The sequence below is a fragment of the Python bivittatus genome, unplaced genomic scaffold (assembly GCF_059951505.1).
Source record: "Python bivittatus isolate LINGU-HERP-01145 unplaced genomic scaffold, Pbiv_v1 ctg000610_np1212, whole genome shotgun sequence".
Taxonomy (NCBI): domain Eukaryota; kingdom Metazoa; phylum Chordata; class Lepidosauria; order Squamata; family Pythonidae; genus Python; species Python bivittatus.
Genome location: NW_028277088.1, coordinates 13,101,020 through 13,115,225, shown reverse-complemented (window position 1 = coordinate 13,115,225; position 14,206 = coordinate 13,101,020). Strand labels below are relative to the sequence as shown.

The following is a 14,206-nucleotide window of genomic DNA, read 5'->3' as shown; positions in this document are numbered from 1 at the left end:
ACCAATGTATTAATTAAAATTGAATTTTAACACTGCAACGTGGTTTCTAAAACTGACTTGAAAATATCAAGCCCTGCATTATTTACAATAAATTTCTGTAAGATAAACGAACAGTGGACTAGGTTACTGGCTTTAATTACACCAGTGCACAGAATAGGACAAGGATATATGATGTCCCCTTGATTGTTTAATGTACTTAAGAATAAATGCAGTTCCAGTAGAGGTGCATGGGTTTGGTATATGAATATATGCTGTGCTACTGGCTGTGAAGCCAAATGATTTGCAGCAATTGTTAGACAGATTGCATGATACAGTAAAGAGCATGGATCTGAAAATTAACATAAGAAGGGCAAATTGGAGTAAATGACTGCAAGTTATATATAAACGAGGAAAAGCTAAAGTGGATGAATTTGTGAACCTTGAGAGGATGTTGACTAAATATAGGGAAATATATGGAGAAATATATGTATGTACTAGACAACCCATGACCTGTTGGGTCATCATTTCAGAGATATTCCTTATATAAACAGAGAAACAGAATGACCAAGAGCAAAAAAGCAGTGGGTGTGGGAGTGACTTACGACTTGCTGCCAGCTTCCCCATTGACTTTGCTTGTGGGAAGCTGGCAAGGAGTGGCAGAAATCCTTCCTCCCTCCCCTCCCTCTCTCCCTTCCCACATATAATATAGGCATGTGCCATTTGCCCTCACAACCCTCAGGAGACCCCCAGAGAAGCCGTCTCCTCCTGCTTGGCTGACCTGCAGAACTACCTGCCACTTTGCTGGGGGAGGTGGAACAAAGGGAACTGTGGACTGTGAGGAAAACTGCACCCTCACTCCCCATTCCGGCATGTCCCCAAGGATCCCTTCCCTCAAGGGAGGAAGAGGGCTCACACATCTACCACCAGTGCCCCCCAGCCAGCCCTACCTCACCAGCATGCAACGAAGTCACTCCCTCATCCTTCCCTCAGTGCCCACTGCCGTTAAGAAAGTTCAAATTTCTGCCTCATTTTCAAAGCAGCCAATCGCTGCTCGCCCATCAGGGCTTGCCACCAGCCAACTGGGTGCAGGGGGCAGAGGGAGGTGGGAAAGAGGTCAGGGATATGCCCATGACAATCACATGACCTGGGCTGACTACAGCAGTGCGGCAGTGCACCAGTGCTGAAGCGGCCACAAATTCCCCAAATTTCAATCCCACAGGAGTAATGGGTCCCAGATTTTGGACACATTCTGTAAGTTAGCCCATTTGAGGTACCTTGGTTCAAAAATTGTTGCCCTATGATGCACTGTTTCACCCAGTTGAAGGTTATAAACACGAGAGTTTTAGCAGTATATAGATATATAATTTTGTTGATTTGTATTTGTTGAATAAAACTTTGAAGCATGAATAACAGCTTATTAAATTGTAAATGACATGTTAACTAATTATAACTTTAGCCCTAAAGAAAATCCAAGGATTTAAATTTAAAGCACGATTTGTAGACAGAAAAACACACCACCAACAAAGACTCCCCTCCCAGCAATTGTTTAACAAAGACATATGTTAATCTCTCTTAATTTAAGTGCCCTTTTCTGCAGAGAAGCTGGACTGCTAATAGGCTAATGCAAAGAAGCGTCTTGACTGAAATTCCACTGTACTTGTAGATGTCTTCTAAACCCCACTTAGCAAAGACATCATTACAACTGGGGGAGGGAAAGGGAGAGAAATATTTTTCCTTTTCCTAATATTATGCCTAAACTGGAACTCAGCGGTAGCCTGTTCTTCCTGCTTCTTGAGAGATACAGCTAAGTCTGCATAGCGCATCTGAGCATTAGCAAATTAAAAGAAGCTGAAGAAATCAGAGGTCTAGAATGGTATGTTTCTTCTATAGGCCACACTTTGGTTGGCTGATGGTTGTTTGGAATTCTTATTTCGTGGAGCTTTACATCTGGTTTGTTAGTTAGGGCTCATCTGTTAACCAGAGTGATATCCATAAATAAGTGACTTCATTTTCATCCTGTGGCCAGTTATTGCCCAATTGCTCCCTTATGGGCTGGAAAGCTTAACATTTATTGTTTCCTATATGGTAGTACAGCTTCCAACATTGCTAAAATCTGGCAACCCATATTCAGAGGTTCTTAGTGACTTTAACCAGGTAGCAAAGCCGTTCATATGCTTGGGGTAGGTTTTATCTTCTCGTGTAGTGTGTGATTTTTTTTTAATCAATCCAATTGTGTCCGATTCTCAGAGATTGCCTGGACAAGTCCCTGCAGTTTTCTTGGCAAGGTTTTTCAGAAGTGGTTTGCCATTGCCTCCATCCTAGGATTGAAAGTAAGTGACTGGTCCAAGGTCACCCAGCTGGCTTTGTACCTAAGTGGGACTAGAACTCATGGTCTCCCGGTTTCTAGCCTGGTGCCTTAACCACTACACCAACTGGCTCACTGTGTGATTAATTGGGGATAAAAATAGCCCAAAGCAAATGCATTCTTATTTTAAGTGTTCAGCTGTTTCTAAGCCTTATTCTTTTTTCTTGAAAGCAAATGCTAAAAACACAGCAATATATCCAGTGGCTTTTTTAAAAAAAATCACACAATTGGAGTGCCTGCTTTTACAGAACAAATTTCTTAGCCCACCGTTCCTTCTTACGTACACTAAAAATGGGGAAATGGACGGAGAAATTTTAAGAGGTAGTAGAGCAGTGTTTTTCAAACTTGGCAACTTTAAGATATGTAGATAATGAATCTGGGGAATTCCGGAAGTTCAAGTCCACACAATCCTGCTTAGCTTCCAAGTAACATTAATTTCCATGGGTTTGCTCTAAATTTGTTCACCTCTGGTTCCAGCCCTACGTTCTTCACTACTTGGTATATGTAGTATTTTCATTAGGCTCACCTTGTCAAGGGCACTCATAAATCGCTGGTCACCATTCAAAACAGTATTAATGAGCTGAACAAATTTACTGTGTACTTCCAACACTGATTCTACAAATTGAGTGGGCATCTGAAGACAAAATCAGATGGAATAATAAGAACAGGCAGTTCTGTAACAATTTTTAGCAAAATAATTTTGCTAGAAAGAAAAATTAAAAACATTGCTTAAATTTATACGCTGTTAAAGTATGAATCTATAAAAGAATAAAATAATTCTCAGAATATGTTTGCTATCATCATTTTACAAGGCTGTTAAACTGGATTCCTGAACTGTATTATTTTATATCTACCATCTCCTACATAGTGCCCTCCAGATGTGTTGGAAGTCAGCTCCCTCAATTCCCAGTTCACAGAACCTTCCAGGTTCAAATTCAATACATCTGAAGGGAAGGATGATGGTTATTAATGCTAACAAATACTGCCTGAGTTTGATAAATGTGTTGATCTTTGCTAGTGCTTCAAGAAAAAAAAAAAAGCATAAGCTGACAGTACGGTTCAGAACCTGTATCTTCTGATGTTGGCAGATATATGGACCCTAAAGGCCATGTAAGAATCTTGCCAATTCCCAGGATTCATGTTCAGCTAAGATGGTCGAGAGGGACATCATCTTGGGCAAGGCCATGAGCATATTTATCCATGCTTGGTACTTTTGTTTACAGTGATTGCATCTTTATATATTAAAGCAGCCTTCCACATGCGATCGGCTATAGATTTAGGGCAGGGGGACTGAAGATGGGAATTGTAATGCATCTCAAACTTAGCAGTCTGGGAAGGGCTTTATTAAAGACGCAGGGTTAAAGATTCCTTTTGGCTGAGCTTGGTGAGTGTTTTAAATGCAAATGCCCATGCTGTTTTCTTGACCACAATAGAGAAATGCTTTACTGTGGCCTTCTTCTGAGATGTTCCTTCAACTACTCAGTCTCATCTACAGCCCTGGGATCCAACCAAGTACTAAGTCCACGTTTGCTTAGATTTTTGATGTCAGCCAAGGCTGGATTGATAAGCTGAACTACTTACTCAAATCTACGGTAAATCGCTCAAGCCCAACTACTTGCTAAATCGCTCATTTTTTTTTTCTGTAATGAAATTAGCAATAGTGGTCTACCAGGTTACCAAACTGCAAAAACATAAGGCAAAACAAACACCAAGCAAACTTACAATTACTAGTGACATCTTTATATTTTGATGTATCAAATCATTTTCTTCTGCTGAAGAAAAAAACTTACATTTTCCTGAGAAAGATTGCTGGTTGCTCTAAGGCCCTCATCTTGGATATGGTTTTGTAGTTCCTGAATCATATGAGGTAAGCCACTTGGCACAGCATGAAGCAGTGTGTACATGTTTGCCATGTCTGCATAAAGAAATAACTTTATTTTCAAGATATATACTTTTTCAAAAATCACTACTCTCAAATACTAATATATAAATAGCATGATGGCTTTGGAAGCCATCATTCTTTTTTATTTTATATATCAAATTTATATGGCTGCCCATCTCACAAAAAGTGACTCTGGGCAGAGTACAACAATTAATTAAAACAATAAATATATAAAAAGTCATTATTAAAATATAAAAGTCATTATTAAAAAAAAAAGCCACAAGGCACAAGAGACAGTGAATGTTAACCACAGTAATGGAGCCATCATAAAATTTCACTGGTCCTCTGCGACCCGCAGGCCTGATGACACAGCCAGGTGTTGAGGGACTTCTGGAACATTAACAGGGATGCAGCTAACCTCACTTTGGGGGGTTATTTCCTAAGACACTAAAAAGAGAGTGAGATCCCATGTTGACAGTTTAAGCCAAGAAACCTGCTTTATAAAATTCCAGTGCACATACAGGCAGTTGTGGGCCCGTGTCATTGGGTAAACACACCAGGTATGGATACTGCTTAGCACTGCATGTGGCAGATGGCTGATTGGGTTCCAAACACCCAGAATCATAAATTAGCTTTAAACCAGGTCTAATAAAAGGGAAAAAAAAGGTATCCATACAGCTTCTATGAAACTCTTGGCCCCAATCCATATTTAATCTGTGTGCTAAGTAGCCCCAGAGACTAGTGGCCATCCCTCTCATGACCAATGGCGATTCACTTTGGCAAGAAGGGAAAGTATGTTTACTTTGAATATGTGTGCATTCAAACTTTTATCCCACAGGACACCTTTACCGTTTCTCTTCTCTTGTCTGATGATGTTATGACATTCTGCATGAAGAAACTGTAAGTGGTCTGCTACCATTCGCTGCTGGCATTCATTAATTACTTTGCCGTAGGAACTGGGGTGTAGATATTTTCGACATCTCATTTCTTCATCTTTTAGCCTACATAAAACCTAAAAGTAATTTTCCACATTAAGAACACAATCAAATACTAAATGACTAGAAGTAAAAGGAATATATATTTTCAAGTTATCAGGCCCAATTGAAGGCTGAGGCAAATGTAGAGTGCATTTTTCAAACTATACATTCTAAAAAGCCTAATTCCATTATTGGTGGCGTTATTACGCAATAACAAAGGAAAAAGATTCTAGGAAAAAAAAGTGGAAAAAACTGGATTAGGGTGACCTTTGTGATTAAGTAAGGGACTTCTGAGAATTAATTTAAAAATTCTTAAATGGAATTTAAGAAAGAACAAACAACGTTAATAAGATTGTAATGCTGTAATGGAAGTTTTCGCAAATAAATATCCTTAAGATTTCAATTTCAAAACATTTATCAGGACTGTCTCCTACTAGGGTCCTTTCAGATGTTTGATGGTTGTGGCTTACTGGAGCATGGTTTAAGAAGCAAGGAAATAATGTAGGATACTCCAAATTCCCATACTAATATTGGTTATCCTGGCTAGTGTAAACTATAATTCTGTACTACATTTGATTAATGCCTTAACCCATCTTCACCCCTATGGCATCATTCTAAACATTTATACCTTGCTTTTTGTTTTTTTGAAAATACACACAAAGTGGTTAAGATAAGTGACAAACTATCAGTAAGTAAATATGCATCAGAATAATAACAAGCAGCATAGAGCACACCTTGGTCACCTCCTGCGTGGATTACTGTAATGCACTCTGTATGGGGCAGCCTTTTAAGAGTATCTGGAAGCTTCAGCTGGTGCAAAATGTGGTGGCATGGGCAGTTATGTGTGCACCTAGATCAGCGCGTGACACACCTCTGCTCTGCGAGTTGCACTGGCTACCAGTTTACTTCTGGGTTCAATTCAAGGTGTTGGTGATGACCTAGAAAGCCCTGCATGGCATTGGGCCAGGGTACTTGAGGGACCGCCTCTCCCCAATTACATCTACCCGTCCCATCAGATCCAGCAGAAAGGGCATACTGCAGGTCCTGTCTGTGAAGGAATGTCATTTGATGGGACCCTGGAGGAAAGACTTTTCTGCCGCAGCGCCTGTCCACTGGAGCATCATCCCCCTGAGGTGAGATTGGCCCCAACCCTGTTGACCTTCCGGAAGAGCCTGAAGACATGGCTTTGCCATCTGGCCTGGGGATCCAATGACATTGGTGGAGAGCCTGCTAAGTGGTTATACTGTTAGGAAAATGAATAGTGTTCTCCTGCAGATTATGTTTTTTTATGGTTTAAATAGTTTTTATTGTTTTTTGTGGTTATTTTGTTGTTTTTGAAATTGTTTTTGGATTTCTGATTTTGTAAGCAGCCTGGAGTCACAGCAGTGAGATGGGAGGCAATATAAATTTAACAAACAAATAAATAAAGCAAATATGTAAGTCAGTACCAGTGCCTAAAAAGTAGACAATCATAAAATGTTTGTCACAACAACAGAAAGTCAAGTCAGATCAACTATTACCAAGAGGCTACCTAAAACCATATAAATTTAAGGGTGCAACAGGCAAGCTTTCCAGGAAAAAGGGAAGAAAAGCCTATTGTTCATATTGAAAAGACAATAGAATGATTCAGAATCAGGGAACAAATATTGATCTGAATGAAATACATGGTATTTGCAACTGGATGCCTTTTATTTCTCTAAGCATCTTATGCCCTTCAATTCCATCTAATTTAGAGTGTTGATTTAACATGCAGAGTATAACTTACAGATCACATTGCAAATAATTATGCAACCTGACTACAGCTGAAAAAATAAAAAAGATTATAATACCTTTGGAAATAAGAGTAAATGCTTCCTCTGATCTTGCCTGCACGTGATTTTGGATATACAGGTAATCCTTGCCTACCAACCACTCATTCAGCAACTGTTTGAAGTTACAACGGTGCTGAAAAATAAGACTTAGGACTGGTCCTTGAAGTTGCAGCCGTTGCAGCCGTTGCAGCATCCCCACGGTCTTGTGGTTGTGATTCAGGCGCTTGGCAATCAGTGCACATTTAGGACAGTCACAGCATCCCATGGTCACATGATCAACCATTTGCAACCTTCACAGCCAGCTTCTGACAAGCAAAGTTAATGGGGAAGCTGGCAAGAAGTTGTAAGTCGCAGTCACGTAACACTGCACTTAGACCCACAGTGATTTGCTTAACGACTATAGCTGGAACTGATGTCGTGAATCAGCATGGTCATGCAACATCGCATTTAACGACCATGCCGCTTAGTGATGGAGTAATGTGACTGGTAAGTGAGGACTATGAATCACTTCAATATGAATGCATATCCATATTCAAGTGATTCATAGTCTCCACTTACTGACCGCAATAGGTAAGCATATGTATATGAATCACTTGAAAATGCTCTTTATCATGAGGTCTTACGTTAGCTAAGTGGAATTTTAACTTTTTTTCCCTGAACCATCAATCCTCATGAGACCAACGACATCCACCTCACAAACTGTCTTGAAACTCTTCAAAAGCAGCTTGTTCCAAAATACACAGAACAGATAAAGAGGATCGTCTTACCTTTTCCATATACTGTGAACAGTTTGACTCTTGCATTAAATTTGAAGCTTCTTGTTTATAATACTCCCCTGTTTCATTCAGAAAAGGACACTCAAAAATTTCCTGATAAAACTAGATTGAGAAAGTTTGATCAAGCACAAAGAAGGCAAGGCGTGGAACAATTATTTATCACCATTTCCCAAGAAAGAAATAAAATTTCTTTTTACCTTCAGAGGGAATTTTTTCTTATACTGTTCAACATGAACAAAGGAGTTAATAACCCCATGGATTACTTTCTGATTTGGATCTTCTCCACAGCGATCACTGAAAGATGGAAAAATAACACTCTCAGAATTCACGCTATTTATGCACTGTCTAAACCAGTGTTTTTCAACCTCAGCAACTTTGAGATGTATGGCTAACAGCATGTTGGCTGGGGAATTCTGGGAGTCGAAGTTCACACATCTCAAAGTTGCCGAGGTTGAGAAACACTGGTCTAAACTTTAAAACCAACTATCCAATTATAAAACTGCTATTCATAGAAATAACAATTTCCTTTCAATTACACACCATGTAATATAATTTTCAGAAAAATGCATATGTTTATATAAAAGACTCTGAGAAAATTGGCACTTATTCTGAGGATGGAGGATCTCATCCCAAATTTTTCTCCACATATTACAGTAGTTATAAAATAGTGCTAAGTAGCAAATGTTTAAAGATACAGAATATTTATGTTAAAAGTGATCAGGCAAGGCAATCTTTAGAGTCTCTGATAAATCTAAAGCCATGCTAGGGGGGAGAGATACATTCTTTATTCTACCTTAAAGTCTTCACCATACCAGGGGTAAGTCTGGGGACAGGAGGAATTTGAGTCCAGCAGATCCACAGCTCATCCCAGCTCACCATCTTAGTCCTCTCCAAAATTGGAGTAATAATAATAATAATAATAAGCCTAGAAACTCCTACAGGGCCAGGATGGTGTTTCTACCTTCAGATTTCTCCTTCCAAGATCAGAGCATTTTCTTCAATTCAGTTTTATTATTTAGAAATGCTTTTTAATTTTTGGCCATTAAAATTGCAGTTATCTTTGGATGGAAACAAGGAAGATGGAATCATAATTAGTTTTTTCACTGAGCAGCTATGTGGTCAGTAAGTCTGTGCTATGATTCAGATTCAGTTTAGAAGAGGTCTTTCAGAACAAGTAAATGTGAACCTGTCTATGACTTATAAAAACAACTACATTATTTTCCAGAATCCTGTAACTGCTGTGGGGAAGCTTCCACTTCATAATCCTGGAAACAGATATAGCTACTTTAATGAATTGCAGGTAGATACAGCATTTCTGCTCCTATGCCTTCCAGACTGAATTGAAGCATAGCAGAGTGCTGATGAACAGAAGTCCAAATACAGTGGTACCTCGGTTCACGAACTTAATTCGTTCCGCGACTCTGATTGCGACCCGAACTGATCGCGGCCCAAATCAAATTTTCCCATAAGGTTCAATGTAAATACGGTTAATCCATCCTGACCCCTCCGAATTTGGTCGCCAACCAATTTTGGTTGCGACCCGAATCAAATTTTCCCATAAGGTTCAATGTAATTACGGTTAATCCATTCTGAACCATATATATTTTTTTTAAACCACAAAAATATGAAACAAAGTACAGTACGAAGAGAGAGAACGCTAACCTTGCTTGACGTGACTTCTGGCGTGGAGGACAGGAAGGCGGGTGGGGAGGTGGTTATTGCTTGGAGGGAGAGTCCCCCTCCCTACAGGAAGCCACGACCACATGTCACGGGAGGGAAAATGGCCACGGATCCTGTTCGTCACCTGATCCAGCATTCGCGAACAGAAGCAAAATTTTGCGAACGGTGCTGTTCATGACCCGAATTGGTCGTGAACAGAAGCGTTCGTGACCCAAGGTACCACTGAATTTGCATTTCTTTTTAGACCAATTATTTAAAGTGTTAGAAACTATGATGGAATTGAAGGACAGATGAAATCTTGTTTCACTTGTACCTAGGACTTGGCCAAGGAAGGAAAGAATGGAAAACTGTTGTTTTTTAATTCATCATGGTTCAATAACAGCCTAGCTAAAGCCTCTGAGAGTCCTCCTTATGAAAGGATAAGGAATAATTTACTTCTCTTATTAAATAAACAATTGGAATGAAGATGTTTGGCAATGATCCATTATTGGGTTAAATCCTGAATTTTCCCCTTTTGAAATTTTTTTTGGGGGGAGGGAAAGAAAGAAAAGAAGAAAAATATACTAAGAAAGAAGAGAAAGATCAATCAACACTTTTCAAATTTCTCCTTGGTGAAAAGGTGTAGTGTAGGCTGCAGACTGAAATTAAAATAGCTACAACCACCATTATCTGAGGCAAACCAGGAGGGCATGCCAGCAGATAAAGAGCCAAGAGAAAAGCAATTTCATTCCCCTGTTAAGCACAGGTAGGAAGGAAAAGATAACTTTGCTATTTAATAACTGCAACTCATACTACACTTATACTATTCTTTACACCAAGCAGATTAGTATCTGTAACCAATGTTGCTACTGCAGCAGACACCTTCTAGATATAACTGAGTGAAAATAAGACATGAAATTGAGCCCACAGTTGGCAAGTAACAAACAGCAGACAGACAGCACATTTACTTCTTCTCAGATCTAGAGGGGGAAAAAAGCAGATGATTCTCAAAGGGCAAAAAAAAAAAAAAAGTTAAGGCAAATTTGTAAGGGATTTATAATCTAGACATGAACTTCGTTTGTGCTCCCACACCAAATATGCAAGCAGATTAGCTTCAAAACTATTCCAGCTGTGACTTGACAAAGGTCAATTTAAAAATCATACTCTCATATGAGTTCTTTTCTTACTCAACATGTTGACTCTTTACTGCAATTATTCCTTATCTCACTTGTTCTAGTATCTAACTATCATAGCACTGACTGAATACAAGCTTTTCACATACTGACTTGTATGCAAATAATTCTCTAACTGGTCATGAATTGATCATGCTCAACCCAGTGAAGTTTAAGGCTGTGGGAACATAGCCAATTACTGCCTTCCTACCTCCTTTCGGTCTTCTCAGATTCAATGATGGCAATGTTAAATGAAGCTGAAGCTGAAGAATGTGCTGCTGAATATTTGGCCCCAAATATTAGTACACTTTTCTACTGGAAATCATAATTCAAACTCATCCAAGTTGCCAAGTTATTGATCTTAATTCTGACAATTTATAGCACTAAGTTCTGAACTCCTTGCAAGTTTGAAGTTTCCCACAAATCAACACCTTTGGAGATTAAGAAGCAGCTGTGGTTGAGAGTCTCCTTTACATCTAGGTTCTTTTTTTCTTGCTGTCAACTTATAGCTAAAAAGATGTGCTCAGCATACCCAAGGAGATTACATCAGAATATTTTTATTTTCTCAGATATTGTGAGTGAAAGAGCACGAAGCACAGTGTCAGTCGCTCAGCATGCAAAGTTCTACTATAATCTTATAAACTTAATTTTTTATTTCCACCAACAACCTACATTTAACAAGATAGATCAAAACCACCCAGCCACTGAATAAGACAGCAGTTTAACTAACAACAAAAAACTCAAATACAAGAGATCAGAAAGGACCAGACACCAAGGCTGTTGTAAACACCCTTTCTTATAAGCTACTATAAACGATTATTGTAAGAAGAAACAAAGAACAGTTTTATATGAGAAAAAGTATAAGAGTGAAAAATAGTAGGAGCATCACTTTGAATATATGTGTGTGTATAAGTGTGTGTGCGTGTGTATGTATACACATACATACATGCCTCTCTTTCTTCAAAATGCCAAAAATAATTATTTTCCACAAAAAGTACATATCCATATTTCAATAAGTGGGCATTACAAAAAATTAACATCTGCCTGAAATTTGATACTGAGGATACTGGGCCTGTTACCCTTAGGTATTTATTTTAGAAATAATACTGGATATAACCCAGGCCACAAATAAACATGCTGACATACTACAAAAACAATAAAACTCAAGAAAATTAATTGTGTGTAGTAGGTAAATTCTATATCCCACAAGAGGTATTGCAAATTAATGTCAGCATACAGTCAAACATAGCATGTTGTAAACCATCAGGAGTCATTTTTGTTGAATCCCTTGGTATATAATCACAATAAATCAATAATCATTTGGCCTAGACTTGACTTTTCTATACATTTGCTAATAAGCTATAGAATATGCAAGGTTTTACATTGCTGGCAATCAAAGCCTTACCCTGGAACAAGGCTGACTGACAGAAGTAGCTGAAGCTTGTACTGCTGATCAATTCTGTAACACATTCAGAATTTCAGAAAAAAATCTAGATCTGGGGTCAGTCCTTTTTTAAAAACATTTATACAATACTCCATAATGCCCAATTTAAAATAATTTTAAAATCACAAGAGCTATTTAGCAATAGAATTACTTAAATGTTCTATGCTAGAGTTATGAAATAACACTGAAAGATGGAGCTCAAGGTTCCACCATAACTAGCAGAGTGATAATGGGTTCCAACACTCCAATATCTTTCATTCACTACAAGAATACATTTCTTGATTTAATAGCTGAAAACACTTGCTTTATTTGGGCATACTGGTAAATAATTTGCAGTTAAAAGGTGGCTGTAATTATTGCAACTGAAATAGACAAACAGCCTCACATCTCACATACAATTTCTGCTTAAAACAAACAAATACAATTCTCATAGGAGTACAGTAAATGCATATGCATTCAAACAAGCTATTCTTTGTAATACACATTTAAAAGAAAAAAGAAAAAGAAAGCACTCACTTTTTAATTTCGCGGAGCAACATTCGAATGAGGACGGCCTGTAAGGGCTCAATCATTAATCTCCTCCACATATCAAGTGCTAGCTGTACATGCACAATAGAAAACATGTCAATCACAGAACTGTAATTACATTCATTCTTATTTTTAAAAAGATGCTAAAGGCTCCAAAAACAGAGAAATAAACTGAATGAGTACTAAATAGCCAATAAGCATAACAATTCTTCTTCTTACAGAGATCTCTAGCAACTCAGTTTCTACCAAATCTAAAACCTTACTGGCTTCTTGTCACTTGAAAAGAAATGAAAGAGGAATGTTTCCTTGTGTTTTCATCTGTCCCTGCTAGTTTTTCTTTTTCCAACAAATTACTCCCCTTTGAAACCAGTGAGAAGAAATTATGCCAATTCCAGGGCTGACCCAGATTGCATCTAATATCCAGGAATAAGAAGCACTTTGGAATTGAAGAATTATTTCTCTGCTCTTGGAAAACTTGACGTGAAAAAATCCTATGCCTAAACAAATTAAGTAAAATTTAGCAGATACTGAATTCTAGTACCTTATTAATTATCCAGAACTGTGTGGATATATACTTATAATACTGGTATAAGTTATGGAAATAGACATCATGCAAAAGAGCTAAATGTATAACCACCAGCAGTTCCAATTCCTTGATAAAAGTAAACATACATGGTTTTGAAAGAGTATTTTGGTCCCATTCACACTTTTTTGGGGGGGGGATATACAAGTAACTTTTAAGCACACTGAAAATATAACTTTTGGAGTGCCCCCAAATGCTGGGAAATTAATTAAGGACTGCATGCAGTAAATGTTTTATTTAAAATACATGCTTTAAGTAAGAGTTTAATGAAAGGACTATTAACATTGTAGAAGAAATAATTAAGCAGCCCTTGGTTCATTTTTACTTTAAAAAAATTAAAAACAAAATTAAACACTTATTCAAAAATCTTAAACAGTAGCAATTAAAGGCTACTTATTTGGGGAAATACTATTCCTCACATCTACAGTGGGGCAAAAAAGTATTTAGTCAGCCACCAATTGTGCAAGTTCTCCCACTTAAAAAGATGAGAGAGGCCTGTAATTTTCATCATAGGTATACCTCAACTATGAGAGACAAAATGGGGAAAAAAATCCAGAAAATCACATTGTCTGATTTTTAAAGAATTTATTTGCAAATCATGGTGGAAAATAAGTATTTGGTCAATATCAAAAGTTCATCTCAATACTTTGTTATATATCCTTTGTTGGCAATGACAGAGGTCAAACGTTTTCTGTAAGTCCTCACAAGGTTTTCACACACTGTTGCTGGTATTTTGGCCCATTCCTCCATGCAGATCTCCTCTAGAGCAGTGATGTTTTGGGGCTGTCGCTGGGCAACACGGACTTTCAACTCCCTCCAAAGGTTTTCCATGGGGTTGAGATCTGGAGACTGGCGAGGCCACTCCAGGACCTTGAAATGCTTCTTACGAAGCCACTCCTTCGTTGCCCAGGCGGTGTGTTTGGGATCATTGTCATGCTGAAAGACCCAGCCACGTTTCATCTTCAATGCCCTTGCTGATGGAAGGAGGTGTTCACTCAAAATGTCACAATACATGGCCCCATTCATTCTT

The 14,206-nt window shown here is 38.3% G+C and overlaps 1 protein-coding gene across 2 annotated transcripts in view; it reads right to left on the bottom strand.

The window, feature by feature from the left end:
• Nucleotides 1-14,206, bottom strand: part of CUL2 (cullin 2) — a 44,129-nt gene that overhangs the window by 19,211 nt on the left and 10,712 nt on the right. The window contains exons 6-12 of one of the 2 annotated variants that reach the window (XM_007428020.4): nt 12,582-12,664; nt 12,027-12,080; nt 7,988-8,084; nt 7,782-7,892; nt 5,076-5,238; nt 4,135-4,259; nt 2,871-2,978 (exon numbers count right to left, since the gene is read on the bottom strand). In XM_007428020.4, coding sequence (XP_007428082.1) covers nt 2,871-2,978; nt 4,135-4,259; nt 5,076-5,238; nt 7,782-7,892; nt 7,988-8,084; nt 12,027-12,080; nt 12,582-12,664 — 741 coding nt within the window. The remainder of the gene's footprint in view (nt 1-2,870; nt 2,979-4,134; nt 4,260-5,075; nt 5,239-7,781; nt 7,893-7,987; nt 8,085-12,026; nt 12,081-12,581; nt 12,665-14,206) is intronic. The other variant, XM_007428021.4, reaches the window with a different exon arrangement.